This window comes from Oncorhynchus masou, chromosome 32 (assembly GCF_036934945.1).
Source record: "Oncorhynchus masou masou isolate Uvic2021 chromosome 32, UVic_Omas_1.1, whole genome shotgun sequence".
Classification (NCBI taxonomy): domain Eukaryota; kingdom Metazoa; phylum Chordata; class Actinopteri; order Salmoniformes; family Salmonidae; genus Oncorhynchus; species Oncorhynchus masou.
Window position 1 is genome coordinate 29,690,409 of NC_088243.1, and position 21,159 is coordinate 29,711,567.

General features: G+C 43.6%; 1 protein-coding gene across 2 annotated transcripts; it reads left to right on the forward strand.

Moving 5' to 3' along the window:
* Positions 1 to 43: 43 nt before the first annotated feature.
* On the forward strand, positions 44 to 20,208 carry LOC135525887 (protein lin-52 homolog). 2 transcript variants are annotated; one of them, XM_064953842.1, is made up of 6 exons: positions 44 to 839; positions 2,783 to 2,857; positions 2,963 to 3,000; positions 3,095 to 3,161; positions 3,251 to 3,334; positions 19,633 to 20,208. In XM_064953842.1, the coding sequence occupies exons 1-6, from the start codon at positions 758 to 760 to the stop codon at positions 19,686 to 19,688; spliced, it is 402 nt and encodes a 133-aa protein (XP_064809914.1). In that variant the 5' UTR covers positions 44 to 757; the 3' UTR covers positions 19,689 to 20,208. The 2 variants fall into 2 exon arrangements, with proteins under 2 accessions (XP_064809914.1, XP_064809915.1); XM_064953843.1 differs by lacking the exon at positions 19,633 to 20,208 and adding an exon at positions 6,514 to 7,007.
* Positions 20,209 to 21,159: the final 951 nt, after the last annotated feature.

A 21,159-nucleotide genomic window follows, 5' to 3' on the forward strand; every position in this document is an offset into this window, starting at 1 on the left:
TCTGAGAAATGTTGCCTTCTCCCTACAGTTTTCAGCCGTTAGCTTTGCGCACGACTGGCTCATGTGAACTACAATACTGTGTTTTAACGTTTAGAAACTATCTAATTATCATCGCTTTCGAAACATATGGACCTTGTCTTTCATCAGCGAGAAAGAATCCTTCAAATAAAAAAGATACACATACTGTAGCAGTTTTGCACAGATGGATACAGCTATGGGTACATCCATCTGACGAAACTACACTTCCGAGTTACACAAGTGTTCGGGGGACACTAACTTAGATAGCTAATTAGCACAGGTGGTCGCCTCTGGTCTTGTCAATTTTCCTTAAACAACACATAACACATGGCCGTGTGGGAACACAAACATTTTTCTTCATGGTATGTTTGATAAGGTCCTAATGATTCAAAAACGGTTCTGCAAGCGTCGCGTGTTAATGTAAAGATTTGAGAGTCGGGGGTCTTAAAGTCCCCCGTACAGAAGTTGCCTTTGTCCAAGGACTCTTATGTGTAATGTAATGGAACTGAGAGTCGTTATCAAGGGCTAGATAGAAACAGGCTGACAATATTTGTAGAATCAATATTACTGCTATGTAATCACCCAGAGGTTCATCTAGATTTTTTTCAAGAAATTGAGCATACAGTCACAGATGGAGGTAGGAAAGCTTTTTTTTCTTAGACGGATTTATCGATAAGAATATTTGATGCAATTTGTGTGGCACTGTGATACATGTGCCACCTGTTGACAGAAGTTTGCAATGCAGCTTGGTGCAGACACGTCAATCCATTGGTTGCATTATATCACGTGTGTGAATCGAAAGATGGCGTCTCCAAATGGAGGTAAATTCTAATTCTTTACTCTGTTGTTCGGTGTATAAATGTACATTTTGAGAGCGAGGTGCCAATTCAACGTGTATGTTTCCTATATCTATTTGCTGAAAGATTCTGAGTTGATAAAAGTTTATATTTTGTACAAATAATGCATCACGTTTTGTTTTTACCAGGCTTTGCTCACACAAGTGTTTTTGTCTGCCAAACCAAAATAACAAGACAGCTTACGTTAGCTACAGTAGCTAACTAACAGTTAACGAGCTAGTTAGCTAGCTACTTGGAAATGTACACTATATATACAAAATTATTTGGACCTTCAAATTACTGGATTCGGCTATTTCAGCCACAACCGTTGTTGACAGGTGTATAAAATCGAGCACACAGCCTTGCGATCCCCATAGACAAACATTGTCAGAATGGCGTCACTGAAGAGCTCAGTGACTTGCAATGTGGCACCGTCATAGGATGCCACCTTTCCAACAAGTCCTTTTTTCAAGTTTCTGCCCTGCACTGCTATAGCTGCCCCAGTCAACTGTAAGTGCTGTTAATGTAAAGTGGAAACTAGGCGCAACAAAGGCTCAGCCACAAAGTGGTAGGCCACACAAGTTCACAGAACGGGACTGCTGAAGTGCGTAGAGCGTAAAAAATAATAATCGGGAGCTCCATGAAATGGGTTTCCATGGCTGAGCAGCCACACACAAGCCTAAGATCCCAATGCCAAGCGTCGGCTGGAGTGGTGTAAAGCTCGCTGCCATAGGTCTATCTGGAGTGATGAATCACGCTTCACCATCTGACAGTCCAACAGACTAATCTGGGTTTGGAGGATGCCAAGAGAACGCTACCTTCCCGAATGCATAGTGCCAACTGTATAGTTTGGTGGAGGAGGAATAATGGTCTGGGGCTGTTTTTCATGGTTCTGGCTCGGCTCCTTAGTTCCAGTGAAGGGAAATCTTAACGCTACAGCATACAATGACATTCTAGATGATTATATGCTTCCAACTTTGTGGCAACGGTTTGGGGAATGCCCCTATCCTGTTTTAGCATGACAATGCCCCTGTGCACAAAGCGAGGTCCATACAGAAGTGGTTTGATGAGATCGGTGTGGAAGAAATTGACTGGCCTCCACAGAGCCCTTACCTCAACCACATCTAGCACGTTTGGAATGAATTGGAATCCCGACTGAGCGCCAGGCCTAATCGCCAAACATCAGTAATGCTCTTGTGGCTGAATGGAAGCAAGTCCCTGTAGCGATGTTCCATCATCTAGTGGAAAGCCTTCCCAGAAGACTGGAGGCTGTTATAGCATCAAAGTGGGGACCAACTCCATATTAATGCCCATGATTTTGGAATGAGATGTTCGACAAGCAAGTGTATACAAACATTTTGGCCATGTAGTGTAGCTATGCCGGTTGTCAACCATTAGATAGCTTGGCCTATCCAACTTAACAATAAATTGAAGTGCATTTTAATGGACACTGACCTAGCTAGGTGGCCAGCAAAGGAACAGTAGCTCTAACTAATTCATGTGAGCTAATGTTAACGTAGCCAACTAGCTAATGCGTTGTGACATAACAAGGGATGGGTGAAAAATAACTGATAGGTAGCTATTTAATGTTAGAAATACAGTAAAAATAACTTCCATACGGTCAAACATCTGACACTAACTATATTTCTAGCTAGCTGTCTAACTATGGTACTAGGTAGCTACTAGCTAACGTTAGTTCCTTAAGCAATAGTCTACATGCAATCTCACTGTATATTGAGAAGAAGGGATCATGACCCCTTTTCATAACATTATTTTCAATTCAAATCCAATTACCACTAGCACGGTACTGTAGATGAGCCCTGTTGATGTAGCTAGCAAGCTCTGACTTAGTTTGTACAGCACACTTTCATATTTAATAGTGTTCAATCTGTTGATGATGACTAAAATCTCCATTTCAACTTTGTAAGGTGATGATTTTGAATCATCTCTGCTGAGTTTTGAGAAGCTGGATAGAGCATCTCCTGACCTATGGCCAGAGCAATGTAAGTGTGTCTTCTCTGTGTTAGCCTCATAAAGACTATCATTGCAATTTACTCATTCCTGGTTTTGATTGGTTTGCCTGTTTCATGCTGTCAACCCTCACACAGTGCCAGGAGTTGCAGATTTTGCTGCATCATGCAAAAATGTAAGTAAAAAAAGACTATCTATAGCATTGATAAATGAATTGACCTACATGGCAGAGAGAATGCACAATCTTAATTACTTGTTTTGCATTGCAGCCAATTACCAATTCTCCGCCCAAATGGATGGCTGAACTGGAGAGTGAGGACATTGAAATGTTAAAAGGTAAATTACAGTAGCATCATATGGTACACTGTTAAGTATAGTCTTTTCACAGGTAGGCAATGTTTTGACTAACTGTATTCCTCCAACAGAGCTGGGGAGCCTGACCACAGCCAACCTGATGGAGAAGGTCAAAGGGCTACAGAACTTGGCCTACCAGCTGGGCCTTGAGGAGTGTAAGTATTTACCCGAGAAACACACACATGAACAACACACACAAGAACGACACCCGCACTCACCACTTATTTGGTCTAGGTTGTCATTCCGTACACTACCTCTAGATGGTGCTGCTAGCCTTATGGCTAATTTATGTCTGAACAGTCAAGGAACATCTCAAGTATTTGGTGATAGTAATTCTATTCATTTATATTTCACGCTACAGACACGTCTTAGTAAGATTCAATGTATTTCTAATTCAATCTTTCTGAATATTTTTGTTATGAATAAGACATCAATAGATTGTAAATGGAGTATATAAACTCAGCAAAAAAAGAAAGAAGATTCGTAGAAATACAAATAACTTCACAGATTTTCATTGTAAAGGTTTTTAACACTGTTTCCCATGCTTGTTCAATGAACCATAAACAATTAATGAACATGCACCTGTGGAACGGTCGTTAAAACACTAACAGCTTACAGACGGTAGGCAATTAAGGTCACAGTTATGAAAACTTAGGACACTAAAGAGGCCTTTCTACTGACTCTGAAAAACACCATCAGAAAGATGCCCAGGGTCCCTGCTCATCTGCGTGAACGTGCCTTAGGCATGCTGCAGGAAGGCATGAGGACTGCAGATGTGGCCAGGGCAATAAATTGCAATGTCCGTACTGTGAGACGCCTACGACAGTGCTACAGGGAGACAGGATGGACAGCTGATCGTCCTCGCAGTGGCAGACCATGTGCAGCAACACTGGCACAGGATTGGTACATCCGAACATCACACCTGCGGGATAGGTACAGGATGGCAGCAACAACTGCCCGAGTTACACCAGAAACACACAATCCCTCCATCAGTGCTCAGACTGTCCGCAATAGGCTGAGAGAGGCTGGACTGAGGGCTTGTTGTAAGGCAGGTCCTCACCAGACATCACCGGCAACAACGTCACCTATGGGTACAAACCCACCGTCACTGGACCAGATAAGACTGGCAAAAAGTGCTCTTTCACTGACAAGTTGCAGTTTTGTCTGACCAGGGTTGATGGTTGGATTTTCGTTTATCGTCAAAGGAAATAGCGTTACACCGAGGCCTGTATTCTGGAGCAGGATCGATTTATTTGGAGGATGAGGGTCCGTCATGGTCTGGGGCGGTGTGTCACAGCATCATCGAACTGAGCTTGTTGTCATTGCAGGCAATCTCAACGCAGTGCGTTACAGGGAAGACATCCTCCTCCCTCATGTGGTACCCTTCCTGCAGGCTCATCCTGACATGACCCTCCAGCAAGACAATGCCACCAGCCATACTGCTCGTTCTGTGCGTGATTTCCTGCAAGGCAGGGATGTCAGTGTTCTGCCATGGCCAGCTAAGAGCCCGGATCTCAATCCCATTGAGCACGTCTGGGACATGTTGGATCGGAGGGTGAGGGCTAGGGCCATTCCCCACCCCCCCAGAAATGTCCAGGAACTCGGAGGTGCCTTGGTGGAAGAGTGGGTTAACCTCTCACAGCAAGAACGGGCAAATCTGGTGCAGTCCATGAGGATGAGATGCAATGCAGTAATGCAGCTGGTGGCCACACCAGATACGAACTGTTACTTTTGATTTTGACCCCCCCCCCCCCTTTGTTCAGGGACACATTATTCAATTTCTGTCTGTGGAACTTGTTCAGTTTATGTCTCAGTTGTTGAATCTTGTTATGTTCATACAAATATTTACACATGTTAAGTTTGTTGAAAATCAACACAGTTGACAGTGAGAGGCTGTTTCTTTTTTTGCTGAATTTATATACAGTACCAGTCAAAAGTTTGGACACACCTCCTCATTAAAGGTTTTTTTTCCTACGTTGTGGAAATAATAGTGAATAGATCAACACTATGAAATAACACACATGGAATCATGTATTAACCAAAAAAGTGTAAAACAAATCAAGATATATTTTAGATTTTTCAAAGTAGCCACTCTTTGCCTTGATGACAGCTCTTGGCATTCTCTCAACCAGCTTCACCTGGAATAATTTTCCAACAGTCTTGAAGGAGTTTCCACATTTGCTGAGCACTTGTTGGCTGCTTTTCCTTCACTCTGCAGTCAACTCATCCCAAACCATCTCAATTGGGTTGAGGCGGGTGATTGTGGAGGCCAGGTCATCCGATGCAGCACTCCATCACTCTCCTTCTTGGTCAAATAACTCTTACACAACCTGGAGGTGTGTTGGGTCATTATCCTGTTGAAATACAAATGATAGTCCCACTAAGCGCAAACCAGATTGGACGGTGTATCGCTGCAGAATGCTGTGGTAGCCATGTTGGTTAAGTGTGCCTTGAATTTAAAATAAACCAGCAAAGCACCATCACACCACCTCCAGGCTTCAAGTTGGGAACCAAACGTGCAGAGATCATCCGTTCACCTACTCTGCGTCTCTCAAATCTGGTTTTGATTGGTTTAATGTCTATTGCTTGTGTTTCTTGGCCCACGCAAGTTTCTTCTTCTTATCGGTGACCTTTGGTAATGGTTTCTTTGAAGCAATTCGACCATGATGGCCTGATTCACACAGTCTCTTCTGAACAGTTGATGTTGAGATGTGTCTGTTACTTGAACTCTGTGAAGCATTTATTTGGGATGCAATCTGATGTGCAGTTAACTCTAATGAACTTATCCTCTGCAGCAGAGGTAACTCTGGATCTTCCTTTCCTGTCGCGGTCCTCATGAGAGGCAGTTTCATCATACCGCTTGATGGAATTTGCAACTGCACTTTAAGAAACGTTCAAAGTTCTTGAACTGTTCCGGATTGACTGACCTTCGTGTCTTTAAAGTAATAATGGACTGTCATTTCTCTCTGCTTATTCGAGCTGTTCTTGCCGTAATGTGGACTTGGTCTTTTACCAAATAGGGCTACCTTGTCACAACACAACTGATTGGCTCAAATGTATTAAGATGGAAAATAATTCCACAAATTAACTTTTAACAAGGCACACCTTTTAATTGAAATGCATTCCAGGCAACTACCTCATAAAGCTGGTTGAGAGAATGAGTGTATCTGTGCAAATCTGTCTTCAAGGCAAATATAACATATATTTAGATAGATTTAACACTTTTTTGGTTAGCTTCCAGCGCCGACAGAGATGGCCGCCTCGCTTCACGTTCCTAGGAAACTATGCAGTATTTTGTTTTTTTTATGTATTATTTCTTACATTGTTACCCCAGGAAATCTTAAGTTTTATTACGTACAGCCAGGAAGAACTATTGGATATAAGAGCAACGTCAACTCCCCAACATTACGACCAGGAATACGACTTTCCCGAAGCGGAACCTCTGTTTGGTCCACCACCCAGGACAATGGATCAGATCCCAGCTGGCGACCCAAAACAACGGCGCCGCAGATGGAGCGGTCTTCTGCACAGGCTCCTTAGACTGGCGCACCGCTCCCGAATATACTACTCGCCAATGTCCAGTCTCTTGACAACAAGGTAGATGAAATCCAAGCAAGGGTTGCCTTCCAGAGAGACATCAGAGATTGTGACGTTCTTTGTTTCACGGAAACATGGCTCACTCGGGATATGTTAGTCTAGTGGTTAGAGCATTGGACTAGTAACCGGAAGGTTGCAAGTTCAAATCCCTGAGCTGACAAGGTTCAAATCTGTCATTCTGCCCCTGAACAGGCAGTTAACCCACTGTTCCTAGGCCGTTATTGAAAATAAGAATTTGTTCTTAACCTCTTGAAACTCCCCATCCCGGATCCGGGATTGTGACTAAGCCTCAGGCTCATTAGCATAACGCAACGTTAACGATTTCTGAAAATCGCAAATAAAATTAAAATAATGCGTTTGCTCTCAAGCTTAGCCTTTTCTTAACAACACTGTCATCTCAGATTTTCAAAATATGCTTTTGAACCATAGAAATTGACTAATTTGTGTAAGAGTATGCAAAGCTAGCATAGCATTTTGTGTAGCATGTAGCACGCAACATTTTCACAAAAGCCAGATAACCAAATAAATAAAATCATTTACCTTTGAAGAGCTTCTGATGTTTTCAATGAGGAGACTCCCAGCCACATACCAGATGCGCAGTGTTTCCTGAAAGCGTCTGTGTGTAGGAGAAATCGTTCCGTTTTCTACATTGCGCCTGGCTACCGAAACGAACCGAAAATGCAGTCACCTACAACGTGAAACTTTTTCCGGATTAACTACATAATATCGACCGAAACATGGCAAACGTTGTTTGGAATCAATCCTCAAGGTGTTTTTTCACATATCTCTTCATTGACATGCAGTTCGTGGAAGCTTGCTTCTCTCTCTGTGCCCCATGGAAAAATACTGGCAGGTGACTTTTGCGCACCAATTTCGGCGCAGGACACCGGGCGGACACGTGGTAAATGTGGTCTCTTATGGTCAATCTTCCAACGATCTGCCTACAAATACGTCACAATGCTGCAGACACCTTGGGGAAACGACAGAAAGAGCAGACTCATTCCTCTTGCGTTAAAGGGCACGCACAGAGAAGATATTTGTATTTCTGGACACGTCAGAGTGTTTTCTTTCGAACAGTAGCAATTATATGCATAGTCGAGCATCTTTTTGTGACAAAATATCTTGTTTAAAACGGGAACGTTTTTCTTCCAAAAATGAAATAGCGCCACCATAAGTGTAAGATTAACTGACCTGCCTAGTTAAATTAAAATAGAGACAAAGTAGAGTTGCAATTCAACGGCTCAGATACGAGAGGTACAGTGGGGCAAAAAAGTATTTAGTCAGCCACCAATTGTGCAAGTTCTCCCACTTAAAAAGATGAGGCCTGTAACTTTCATCATAGGTACACTTCAACTATGACAAACAAAATTAGAAAAAAAATCCAGAAAATCACATTGTAGGATTTTTAATGAATTTATTTGCAAATTAGGGTGGAAAATAAGTATTTGGTCAATAACAAAAGTTTATCTCAATACTTTGCTATATACCCTTTGTTGGCAATGACAGAGGTCAAACGTTTTCTGTAAGTCTTCACAAGGTTTTCACACACTGTTGCTGGTATTTTGGCCCATTCCTCCATGCAGATCTCCTCTAGAGCAGTGATGTTTTGGGGATGTTGCTGGGCAACACAGACTTTCAACTCCCTCCAAAGATTTTCTATGGGGTTGAGATCTGGAGACTGGCTAGGCCACTCCAGGCCTTGAAATGCTTCTTACGAGTTCTATTTTGGTTTCATCTGACCATGTGACATTCTCCCAATCTTCTTCTGGATCATCCAAATGCTCTCTAGCAAACTTCAGACGGGCCTGGACATGTACTGGCTAAAGCAGTGGGACATGTCTGGCACTGCAGGATTTGAGTCCCTGGCGGCGTAGTGTGTACTGATGGTAGGCTTTGTTACTTTGGTCCCAGCTCTCTGCAGGTCATTCACTAGGTCCCCCCATGTGGTTCTGGGATTTTTGCTCACCGTTCTTGTGATCATTTTGACCCCACGGGGTGAGATCTTGCGTGGAGCCCCAGATCGAGGGAGATTACCAGTGGTCTTGTATGTCTTCCATTTCCTAATAATTGCTCCCACAGTTGATTTCTTCAAACCAAGCTGCTTACCTATTGAAGATTCAGTCTTCCCAGCCTGGTGCAGGTCTACAATTTTGTTTCTGGTGTCCTTTGACAGCTCTTTGGTCTTGGCCATAGTGAAGTTTGGACTGTTTGAGGTTGTGGACAGGTGTGTTTTGTACTGATAACAAGTTCAAACAGGTGCCATTAATACAGGTAATGAGTGGAGGACAGAGGAGCCTCTTAAAGAAGAAGTTACAGGTCTGTGAGAGCCAGAAATCTTGCTTGTTTGTAGGTGACCAAATACTTATTTTCCACCATAATTTGCAAATAAATTCATAAAAAATCCTACAATGTGATTTTCTGGATTTCTTTTCTCATTTTGTCTGTCATAGTTGAAGTGTACCTATGATGAAAATTACAGGCCTCTCATCTTTTTAAGTGGGAGTTCTTGCACAATTGGTGGCTGACTAAATACTTTTTTGCCCCACTGTATGTGGCAGGGTCTACAGGCAATCACGGACTACTGTACTCTATACCATCTACTGCATATTGCCTATGCCGTTCGGCCATCGCTCAACCATATATTTTTATGTACATATTCTTATTAATTCCTTTACACTTGTGTGAATAAGGTAGTTGTTGTGAAGTTGTTAGATTACTTGTTAGATATTACTGCATGGTCTGGAACTAGAATCACAAGCATTTCGCTACACTTGCATTAACATTTTCTAACCATGAGTATGTGACAAATAAAATGTGATTTACATGATTTCATAGTTTTGATGTCTTCACTATTATTCTACAATGTAGAAAATAGTAAAAATAAAGAAAAACCCTTCAATGAGAAGGTGTCAAATTTTGACTGGTACTGTATAAGGCTATCTTGTTGTCTAATCGGGTGTATAAAACAGTTGGAGCACTGTACGTATGAATTTATTATTTTCATTGTGTTGATTATGGTTTGGTAATTCAGCGTAAAACAACAGCATTTCCAGAGTGCATTTAGAAGCCTTGTGAAGTGGGGGAAGGTCTCACGTAAGCGTAACACATCAACGATTGAAGCATGTGATGGATGCAAAATGTGGTCTGACATATTTTCTGCATCTGTTGTCCTAATCCTTAACATGTGGATTAGAGAGATATAGCTAAGTGCTCCTATTTTTCCTAAGAGGAAGTTGGGTACTTGGCTTACTGTGGACAAAGCACACCATGCACAAACTCAGAAAGAGCTATTTGATACAGACTGAAATGTTTCCTCTCAAAATTATATGGTTGCTTCCAAAATAACAGTATTGTAAAATTCTGACACACTGCATGCTTTTAATGTTGACTGCACTTTCCTTTTCAATTGTTTTGCGCTCTTGTTGTAGAGTAACGCACTCCCTGACAATCAGATTTATATATATGCTTTGTGGTGGGAGTTCTCCCTTAAATCTGGAGTGGATTTAGTCTCCATACAATTAAACCAGAAACTGTAATATTGTACGATGGGGACCAAGAACCCTCTGCCCCTCGATCCTGAGAGATGTATAGCATGTTGCTATGCAGAGTTGGTCCAGAGCTGATATGTCCCGCTCCACGGCGAGCGCCACGCTGATTTGTCAAATTCCATAAAGACAGGATGATTAAAGTAGGCTCATTCTGGAGAGGATTATGCCAAACATGATTTGTCTGGGCTTAGCCCCGCTCACTCAGAAAAATGAGAAATATATTTTTATTTAATGGCAACTTTTGAGTAGATCAAGGAGGCATGCCACGTCAGAATATTGCCACCAAGATATAGAGCATGACTTGACAGCTTGAATGACGATGAATTGCCTCAAAATGCGTGTAGACTTGGTGGGGATGACATTGCTCTATCGAATGTCCCACATATTATGTCGCAGGCATTATGAAAGCTCAGATTAGTGTAATTGACTTCAGCATAGATGAAATGTGTTATCTGCTTATTTCAGGCTCATATTTACAGGTCAGGGTCCTCTGTCTACCACACACATTTTAGCATAGTATTGCTGCTAAATACAAAATGAAACAGGCTGATCATACAGTCTGACCCAGGGTCTGTGGGACCAATCTCACCCAAACGTGATAATCTTCATTTACAGGCATTTATGGCCAAATGAAGCTATCTGATGTCCCTCACATTTTTCAGATCAGCTCGACTCATGGCCTGACCATGCACTGGTCTGTTAATGAGCTTTAATTCAATGCTTCATGTTGTCTACCATACCACATATTTATTAGTCAAGAACGTGTTGTAGCTGGTTCTTATAAAGCTGTTATCTGCCATAAAGGAAGGGACGTTGTTTTTGCAACCATGTCATGTACCTCGGGATGACGCAACACAATGATGGTTATTATAGGTCTCAGAGCAGCTTGTACTGGAGCCTCTTTAATGTGCTCTGGTTTAATTTTCTCCTTTTCCCGCTGTCAGGGGAGGCCTTGTAAATCTCAGCTACTTTTTCATCATGTTTGTGCGCTCTTCAGTGCGCCGTAAACAAGCCACCTGAGAGAGAAGCGGAGAGAGCGAGAGAGCATGAAGGCAGGGGACAGGATTTACTATCCCCCTTAAACATGTGGCCCATTGAACTGTGGGCTGTTTTAATGGGAAGAGCACAATCAGCCAGTGAAAACACACCGCCCTGCGGCCCGAGGAGGAAGGGGACTGGCCAGAGGTAGACACCTCTCACCTAGAGGACACTGATTTCAGCTAGCCCTTCAGGAGGACTTGGAACACTACCATGGCAATATTATAGATGCCATTCAGAATAAATTACAAAAAAAATGACTAAAACATATAAATATGAAGACGGGCCAAATGTAATGTGAAATGACAACGTAACGTTTGGAGATTGAGGCAGATTATGCCTGTAGATCATAGACCCCAAGACTAGAAGGCATGTGGGACAGCACTTTGTGTAGATGTGTATTTATATGCCTATGTGTTAGTATAAGTGTGTGGCAGGCTGTCCCCTGGGGAGGGGGCTCCACCTCCCCATGGCTGTGTGACGCTGCCCGGGTGGGTCCCAGCGGGGGCCTGGCGCGTGCCTCCTCCCCAGACCCCAGCTGCTTCCCCACCCTGTGATGAATGCCCCTGTCGTGGGCCGCTGAGCCCGGCATCAGGCCCTGGGTCCTAGGGGAGCACTGACTACTGTGATAAGTGATGTTATTGGAGGTAATTGAAAGGAGAGTGGTCCTGAGGGACATGTCTCAGGCTGCTGCTCTAACACACTTGTAGGTTTCACTGATCACCACCACCACCACTGACTGACTGACTGGCTGACTGACTGGGCCTTGGCTCGTTGGTAATGCAGTGATACCTTTGTATCACTGCAAAGGCAGCCCTTTGTGTCACTGCAAAAGCAGCTTTATGCAGAGACCATTAAGTGTAGTGATAGTATTTTTTAAATAATTCTTCAGTTAGATTATGAAAAGAACTGTACCGACTGAGCCTCCTGATTATTCACTGCAATGGATTTATTGTTGGAAATAGAATGAGGCTGTCATGATCATCCAGGTTTGGTTTGATATGAAGGAATGCCAGTCAAGACCAGTCCTGCTCAGTATTGGCTGGCAGTGGCACAGAGCTGGCATGTACTCCACTGTGCCGCCACCACCAGAGTAGAACCAGGATGACACCCACATCCTTGCCTATGTGGAGGTGAGGCTGAAGGTCAGTGCAGACAGCTCTTAATGGCCCAGCATTCACAGCCTCCTCTCCTCCTCAGCATCAATCTCCTGCCTATAAACAGGCCTGTGCTGCTGAATATGATTGCATTCACACTGGCCCACGGTGCTAATGTGCTTCCATCAATCCATCCAGGGCGACCTGAGTGACCGCGGGGCGGGCCGTTATGAAGTGCTGCTCCCTGACAGCCTCTGAATGAGGAACAGGGGACCCTCCTCCTCTGTCCTCTTCTCTCTGCACCGGCCTGCTTTATGGGCTCATAGTGGAGACGAATGGCAGCTCCCCTTCGCCAGAGAGTTGTTGGGATTGGCATGAAGGGAAACTGAAATAGGACATCAACGATGCTGTGTATGTGTTGATCAGTTTTCTGTATCAAATTATTATTGTGTGTTGGAACTTGTTGTTTTTTTGTGTGTGATTTGAGATGCATGTTTTGGGGAAAATATTGTGTGGCTTGAAGAGATGAAATCGCTGGTATGAGAAAATTGTCCCCGAAAAGCTTGTTTGTTCAGCCAAATATGTATCAAGTTATTTCAGAAGCCTCACAGCAGTGTTGCATGTTTATCACAGAATAGGTTCCTGACTGTTGGTTTAGTGTAGCTGTTGCAGCATGAAGCAACAGTTGTTGCTGAATCGCAATCGTACAAACAATCATAATTGAGTTTCATCAAGATTGTCTAAACAAGTCAACTGATCACCCGGGAGCAGTGGAGCTGTGTCTTCTGTATCAGTATTATGTGTGTATCATGGTAGAGGGAGGGAGAGCTGCACACACCGCCTGTTCCTCAGCCCTGCCTGCCTTCCGCCTCCCTGATCAGATCGGAAATGACACCTCATTTCCATAAATGCATTAAGAATTCATTGGATTTTTTTCTTTCCCAGCTAATCATTTTGGCGGTGTAAAACCTTTTAGGCTTTTTAATGAATGAATTTTGACTGATTGCCTATTAATAAGGACACCTCTTGAGCAGGGATAGGCTGTGGCAGGGGTGAGGCGGTGTAGATGTTTGTTTGTGCGCACAAGATTGTGTGTGTGTGTGTGTGTGTGTGTGTGTCAGTGCACACAGGCAGCAGGCAGGAAGACATTGGAGGGAGAGAAGAGGGGGGAGGAGAGGAGCGCTCTCTCGGTTGGGACATAAAGAGGAACCAGTGGCTCCCCTGGGAAATCACTGGTCGTGTCTGCATCTTAAATATCCCTGTGAAGTATCAATAAGTGGGTAATTGAATTTTGAACACAAACATGAGCGTCAGGTGTATGTGTTGCGAGGCGGGGTGTTATATGGGGGGGGGGGGGGTGAATGTGTTGATGGCAGAAGGAGGTGGGGTGTGTGTGGGGGGGAGGGGTGTCATCTCCTCTGTGCCTCTCCAGTCCCTGGGGAAGTGGGCAGTGAGAATGGATGTTAAATCCATTAAATAAAGCTTACAGACAGTAATAGCTGAGTGGCACTTGAAGATGGGCAGTGGGGGTCAGATTAGTATGCTTGACTCTTAATGAAAGTGAATTGGGGCAGTCAGGGCTGGAGGCTGGGACACCAGTTAACCCAGGTGGTCATCTGTCTCTGGGGCTAACAGGGGTCTGGCTGGCTCCTCTGGCGTGTGCCTGGAGTGGTGAAACGGCCTCACCATGATTACTACCATTCCACACACGGGAGGGGGCGCAGGGGGAGACGAGATGATGTGACTGACACCCAGATCACTCACTCCAAACGGTAGGAAGGTGATGTCACACATTTAGGCTATATATTTACATTTTGAGAGTATCATTTTGAGAAGTGCCGGTGAACGAATATTGTATTCAGTTTTGGATATTCATGTGGTTGAGGGGGACATTGTGTAATTGTATTTTCCTGTGTACATCAAGTTGTGATATCATCCCCAGACCAGCCAGGGCTCAATGATAATTAGAGAGCAACTAATCAACAGGGTTAAGACAAGGCCCTCACAATCCATAAGCCAAATGTGTCATTTAGTATAATGGCAGCTGTAACAAGTCGCTGATTAACAAAGTACAGAATTAGGGATTGACCTTTCTAATCAACTAAACACATCTCTCACTCCCTCTAATCAGTATTGATCACTCCTGGCCTGTAACAACATGTATGTGTGGGCATGTGCACTCACATCTGTGTGTGCTCTGAGGTGGGGGTGGGGGGTGCTGGACTGTTGTGTGCACAAGGCAGACCTCATTGACAGAGATCTATGTGGGTGTCTTTCAGTCCGTGTGTGTGAGTCCAGTTGTCTGAGGGGGGCTGGCTTGCTGGTCCTTTCTCTTCCCACTTTTAATCTTTCTCTTACAATGCAAATCGTATGAGTTTCTATCTGTCAGGCAGAGGGGAAGGCTAAACAGAACTCTAATTAATGAGTGGCTCAGAGGGGTGAGTCCTGATGGAGGGGGTCTCTGGGGGAGGTGAGGGGCACAGCCACAGACCAGGCTGCTCTACTTTATTGTTGGGGGATGGAGAGATACAGAGGGAGAGACACCAGTCTGTCCCATTTTGCAGGCCTCTCTAGAAACCAGTGGTCCATTTAACGAGCTCTTAACAGAGAGATCAGAAAGACAAACCTGGGATTAGGAGACCAATGACTCAATAGGATTCTCTAAAGGTCCTGTCTCCATCAGCATAAAGTTTGGAGAGAATGCCATTTGTATTTGTGAACGCGATACAGCGATAATTCCATAATTTTATGTTATAGTTTTATCTACAGTCTTGTCTTTTTATTTAGTATCAAATGTAAGATCAAAGCAGACATTTAATTATGCTCTTGTAACTACCTTCTCTATTTAACATGTAGATCTCTCTTTCTCCATGCCTCAAGATTGAGTCTAGGTCTAACTAGATATATAGAGCACTGTTGTGATAGCCTTTGGTTCACTAAACCCAACTCCTCCTAATAGGGAAATGATATTTGTGCACCAGTAGTTTTGTGTGATCTTAATTCATTACAACCCACGTGATTCTGATGGTTTCATTCCATCTAAGACCCTGTATGTCGGTCTGTCCGGGGCCACTAATTATTTTGTTTAGTGTTATTCGAAGAGACCACAGCACCGCGCAAAATTAATCAATCCCAATCCAATTAGCATCATGTTGAACCTGATGATGGACGCCTCAAGGTGAAGCGGCCCGTGCCCAGCCGGGGCATTATCATTCCAGGGAGGGCGGCTCATCTAAATTACAATTCACCCTGCTTTTTCATTAGCCGCCGTGGTGCCGCTAACCTCTTCACCGCTTTGCACAGCCCAACAAACACCTAGGCAGCTCATCAGCTCTAGTGTCTGGTTCAACAAGCAGAGAGAGACAGTTGTACAACTGTAAACCTTCTGTGTGGGTGGGAAGGCTTGGGACAGTCAGTCACACTCATGTGTATGCATGTTTTTCCAAAAATCTACAAGAAGGAAGGAATTTACTTTCTGTGATTGTCAGTGTGGCCTGTAATGCTCTTCGTGTCCTGGTGGGTATGTTTATCAACTGTATGAAGCTGGTGTTTTTGTGTACGTTTGAAGAGGTGATCCCAGTTCCCCTCTTGGCCCTGAGCTTTGATTCTGTACTGATGCTAAGAGCCTGCTCCTCTTATCAGGAACAAAGTGTAATTACTGGACCTGGATGAGGCCTCTCCAGGGTGGCTCTGATGCTGGAGGAACATCACTGTAGCTTCTCTTGTGACACAACCTGGCTGTTGTTGACTGAAAAACCTCCTGGAATACGCTCCTTACCAGATAGAAGCAAGGTGACAAGGCGTTCACTTGGGGCCAATTTGTTTACGATGCAATGAAGTTGGCACAGATCCAGAACTATTGTGCAGAGCTTGTTTTGTAGACCCCCACCAAGTGCTCTTCATTATGTCTCCATACAGTACATCTCCTATTTTCATGGGCTTTCCTAGCTAACCTTCATGGTTTATGTTGTGAGTTCTATCTGATCAGTGTCTTCGGTTCTTACGACGGTCATTCAGTGAGAAGAAATGTGGTTATGGCCATAGTCTCTTAGACATAAGCCACCATGGAAAGTTGTGGATTGATTAGTTTGCGTTCCGGAGAACGGTATCTCTGACAACATCCCCCTTTCACTCCCCTCATCTTTTTCTTTAACACAGTTATACATGCACATACTGAGATGCTTGAATACATGTATCTGGCTGCCTTGATAAGGCAATCGCAAGGGGTGTGTGTCTCTTTAGTAGCTAGTTTGCGTCTTATGTTGTTTTCCGTGTCCAGAATGAACAGATGTTTGTATAAATTACCTCCCCGTTAGATGTTTCACAAATGAAATGCATGCTTTGCATTGATAAGTGATTCTGCTCTGAAGTGAGGGACTGGGTGATGGAGTGCTGTAGCTTGTTTGAGTCTAAATCCATGGTTGAAGCATAAGTTTTGACAGCATACAGTGGCAATAAAAATTATGTGAACCCTTTGGAGTTATCTGGATATCTGCATAAATTGGTCATCAAATCTTCATCTAAGTCACAATAATAGACAAACATAGTGTGCTTAAACTAATAACACACCAATTATTGTATTATTCTTGTCTATAGTGTATACATTATTTAAACATTCACAATGTAGGTTGGGGAAAGTATGTAAACCCCTAGGCTAATGACTTCTCCAAAAGCTAATTGGAGTCAGGAGTCAGCTAACCTGGAGTCCAGTCAATGAGATGAGATTGGAGATGTTGGTTAGAGGTGCCTTGCCATATAAAAAAACACTCACAAAATATGAGTTTGCTATATACAAGAAGCATTGCCTGATGTGAACCATGCCTCGAACAAAAGAGATCTCAGAAGACCTAAGATTAAGAATTGATGACTTGCATAAAGCTGCAAAAGGTTATAAAAGTATCTCTAAAAGCCTTGATGTGCATCAGTCCACAGTATGACAAATGGTCTATAAATGGAGAAAGTTCAGCACTGTTGCTACTCTCCCTAGGAGTGGCCGTCCTGCAAAGATGACTGCAAGAGCACAGTGCAAAATGCTCAATGAGGTTAAGAAGAATCCTAGAGTGTCAGCAAAGACTTACAGAAATCTCTGGAACATACTAACATCTCTGTTGACAAGTCTTCGATACGTAAAACACTAAACAAGAATGGTGTTCATGGGAGGACACCACAGAAGAAGCCACTGCTGTCCAAAAAAAAAAACATTTCTGCAAGTTTGAAAAAGTGCACCTGGATGTTCCACAGCGCTACTGGCAAAATATTCTATGGACAGATGAAACTACAGTTGAGTTGTTTGGAAGGAACACACAACACTATGTGAGGAGAAAAAAAGGCACAGCACACCAACATCAAAACCTCATCTCAACTGTAAAGTATGGTGGCGGGAGCATCATGGTTTGGGGCTGCTTATTCAATAAAGACATCAAAACGTATAATTGTTTGTGTGTTATTAGTTTGAGCAGACTGTGTTTGTCTATTGTTGTGACCTAGATGAAGATCAGATGAAATTGTATGACCAATTTATGCAGAAATCCAGGTAAACTCAGCAAAAAAAGAAACGTCCCTTTTTCAGGGCCCTGTCTTTAAAGATAATTCGTAAAAATCCAAATAACTTCACAGATCTTCATTGTAAAGGGTTTAAACACTGTTTCCCATGCTTGTTCAATGAACCATAAACAATTAATGTACATGCACCTCAGTCGTTAAGACACTAACAGCTTACAGACGGAAGGCAATTAAGGTCAAAGTTATGAAAACTTAAGACACTAAAGAGACCTTTCTACTGACTCTGGGGGGGAAAATGCCCAGGATCCCTGCTCATCTGCATGAAAGTGGATTAAGCATGCTGCAAGGAGGCATGAGGACTGCAGATGTGGCCAGGGCAATTAACTGCAATGTCCGTACTGTGAGACGCCTAGGACAGCGATACAGGGAAGCAGGATGGACGTGGCAGACCACGTGTAGCAACACCTGCACAGGATTGGTATATCTGAACATCACACCTGCGGGATAGATACAGGATGGCAGCAACAACTGCCCGAGTTACACCAGAAACACACAATCCCTCCTGCTCAGATTGTCCGCAATAGGCTGAGAGAGGCTGGACTGAGGGCTTGTAGGTCTGTTGTATGGCAGATCCTCACCAGACATCACTGGGAACAATGTTGCCTATGGGCACAAACCCACCGTCGCTGGACCAGACAGGACGGGCAAAAATGTGTGGTTTTGTCTCACCAGGGGTGATGGTCAGATTCGCGTTTATTGTCGATGGAATGAGCGTTACACTGAGGCCTGTACTCTGGAGCAGGATCGATTTGGAGGTGGAGGGTCCATCATGGTCTGGGGCGGTGTGTCACAGCATCAGCGGACTGAGCTTGTTGTCATTGCAGGCAATCTCAACGCTGTGCATTACAGGGAAGACATCCTCCTGCCTCATGTGGTACCCTTCCTGCAGGCTCATCCTGACATGACCGTCCAGCATGACAATGTCACCAGCCATACTGCTCGTTCTGTGTGTGATTTCCTGCAAGGCAGGAATGTCAGTGTTCTGCCATAGCCAGTGAAGAGCCCAGATCTCAATCTGGGACCTGATGGATCGGAGGGTGAGGGCTAGGGCCCCCCCCCCCCCAGAAATGTCCGGGACCTCGCAGGTGCCTTGGTGGAAGAGTGGGGTAACATCTCACAGGAAGAACTGGCAAATCTGGTGCAGTCCATGAGGAGATACACTGCCGTACTTAATGCAGCTGGTGGCCACACCAGATACTGTTACTTTTGATTTTGACCACCCCTTTGTTCAGGGACACATTATTACATTTCTGTTAGTCACATGTCTGTGGAACTTGTTCAGTTTACGTCTCAGTTGTTGAATCTTGCTATGTTCATACAAATATTTTCACATATTTACACAAGTTTGCTGAAAATAAATGCAGTTGACAGTGAGAGGGCGTTTCTTTTTTTGCTGAGTTTATTTCCAAAATGTTTGCATACTTTTTCTTGCCACTGTAGGTTGTAGTGTACCTAGATGTTTACTATACAGAAGTCAGTGGAAATACTTTCAAAGAATATATTTTTTTTAGGTAGGTTACCTCAAGCATCCTTGAGTAAGAGGTGCTCAAAAGGTTTGATTTCTGAAATGTACAGTTGATATTTACATCGTATCATTTGTTCATTCTCCAGCCAGGGAGATGACCAGGGGAAAGTTCCTGAACATCCTGGAGAGACCCAAAAAGTGAAGACCCAGGATGTGTCTGCACAGAGAGTAATACAACACCCAGACGACTGACTTTTGAGACAGAAGAGGAATCAGACCTATGCCTTTATGTATACACTCATACTACTACCACCACCATCAAGTCCCTGGATTTGAATATTGACACTGGGGCTAAATTCATTCACTGCGGAATTCCCCTCGAGTCAAAGGGCTGCAACACTATTCACCCCCTGACCTGTACATTTCTTTTGTCCTTTATAATGTTTTGAAATGGTGAATTACTTTCCTGTTTAGCTAGCTTGCAGGACTATTTTGAAATGTGTATATTCTGTATTTATTATTTTTCTATTTGGAGCATTCTAAAAAAAAAAAAGTGCAATTTGTTTAATTCTTTAAAAAATTGAATAAATTGCTCCCTCTTTTAGGCTATAACATTTTTATTAATTGTCCTTGTAATTGGTAATTACCCTCAGTGTGCATCTATGGATACAATTTCATCTTTCAATGGTTTAGGATACAATTAAATTCACTTCAGAAACTGGTTCGATGATGCAACAGTTTTTTGGGGGGGATTCGAACTTTTAATTAGGGCAATAACTTCATGCCTGTGCCACTCCATAGACACTTTCTGTTAGAGCACCTCTCTGGCTTTGGACATGTAAGGAGCTGTGACATGAGAGTGCTTCCCTGCTACAAGGGCATTTTTTCATTTAATGAGGATTGGAAGTAGAGGCCCTACACAAAACGTTGCGTAAAAATAATATTTCTCATTGTCATCCCTTTTAATGAGAGTTGACATAATTACTAGGACCATTTCTTTTCTAATTAGCACACTTCCAGCGACGTCGGAGCTAGCGGCCAGGCAAAAAGGAAATCAGACAGGCATGCTGAATGGGAAACAAAAAGAAGTCCGTCCAACATAATTAGGTGAGACAATGCCTCAGACTGTTCCCGGCTGGAGATGTCGCAGGGGCTCTGGCCGCGCTGGGGAGCGCTCACTCTCCACAAGTTACACATCTCCACAGGCCGCTAATAAGCCCCTAATTGTCTTTCCGAGTCACACGGACAGAGGCAGCCACTGCCCAAGTGGCTGCACCCCCTGCCTCTCGCACATACCCAGCTTCACCTCTTGCAAAATACTGATTATTTATATAATTTCCCCGTTCCCAGACAGCTTGTGTGTTTTCCTGTGTGTCCTGGAGATTCCTGTGACGGGTTGGGTGGGGGGAGTGGAAGTACAGCATGGCCTGATGGGCAGGAATGTAAGTTGGCACAGGAGGGCAAGCTACTTATTTTACCCCCACTGCATCAGGGTTTATTATAGTCTCCTGTAGTCTGTTTAATTTATCTGCTCTAGTCTAGTGTACAGTGTTTATTTTCTGTCAAATTTAACCACTACTGTACCTTATAACACAAGTTTTACATCATTTTAGGGGTGAAAAGTGAGTATGTAGCTCAGATAGTGTAGAGCTGACTGGTTGACATGGCCTATT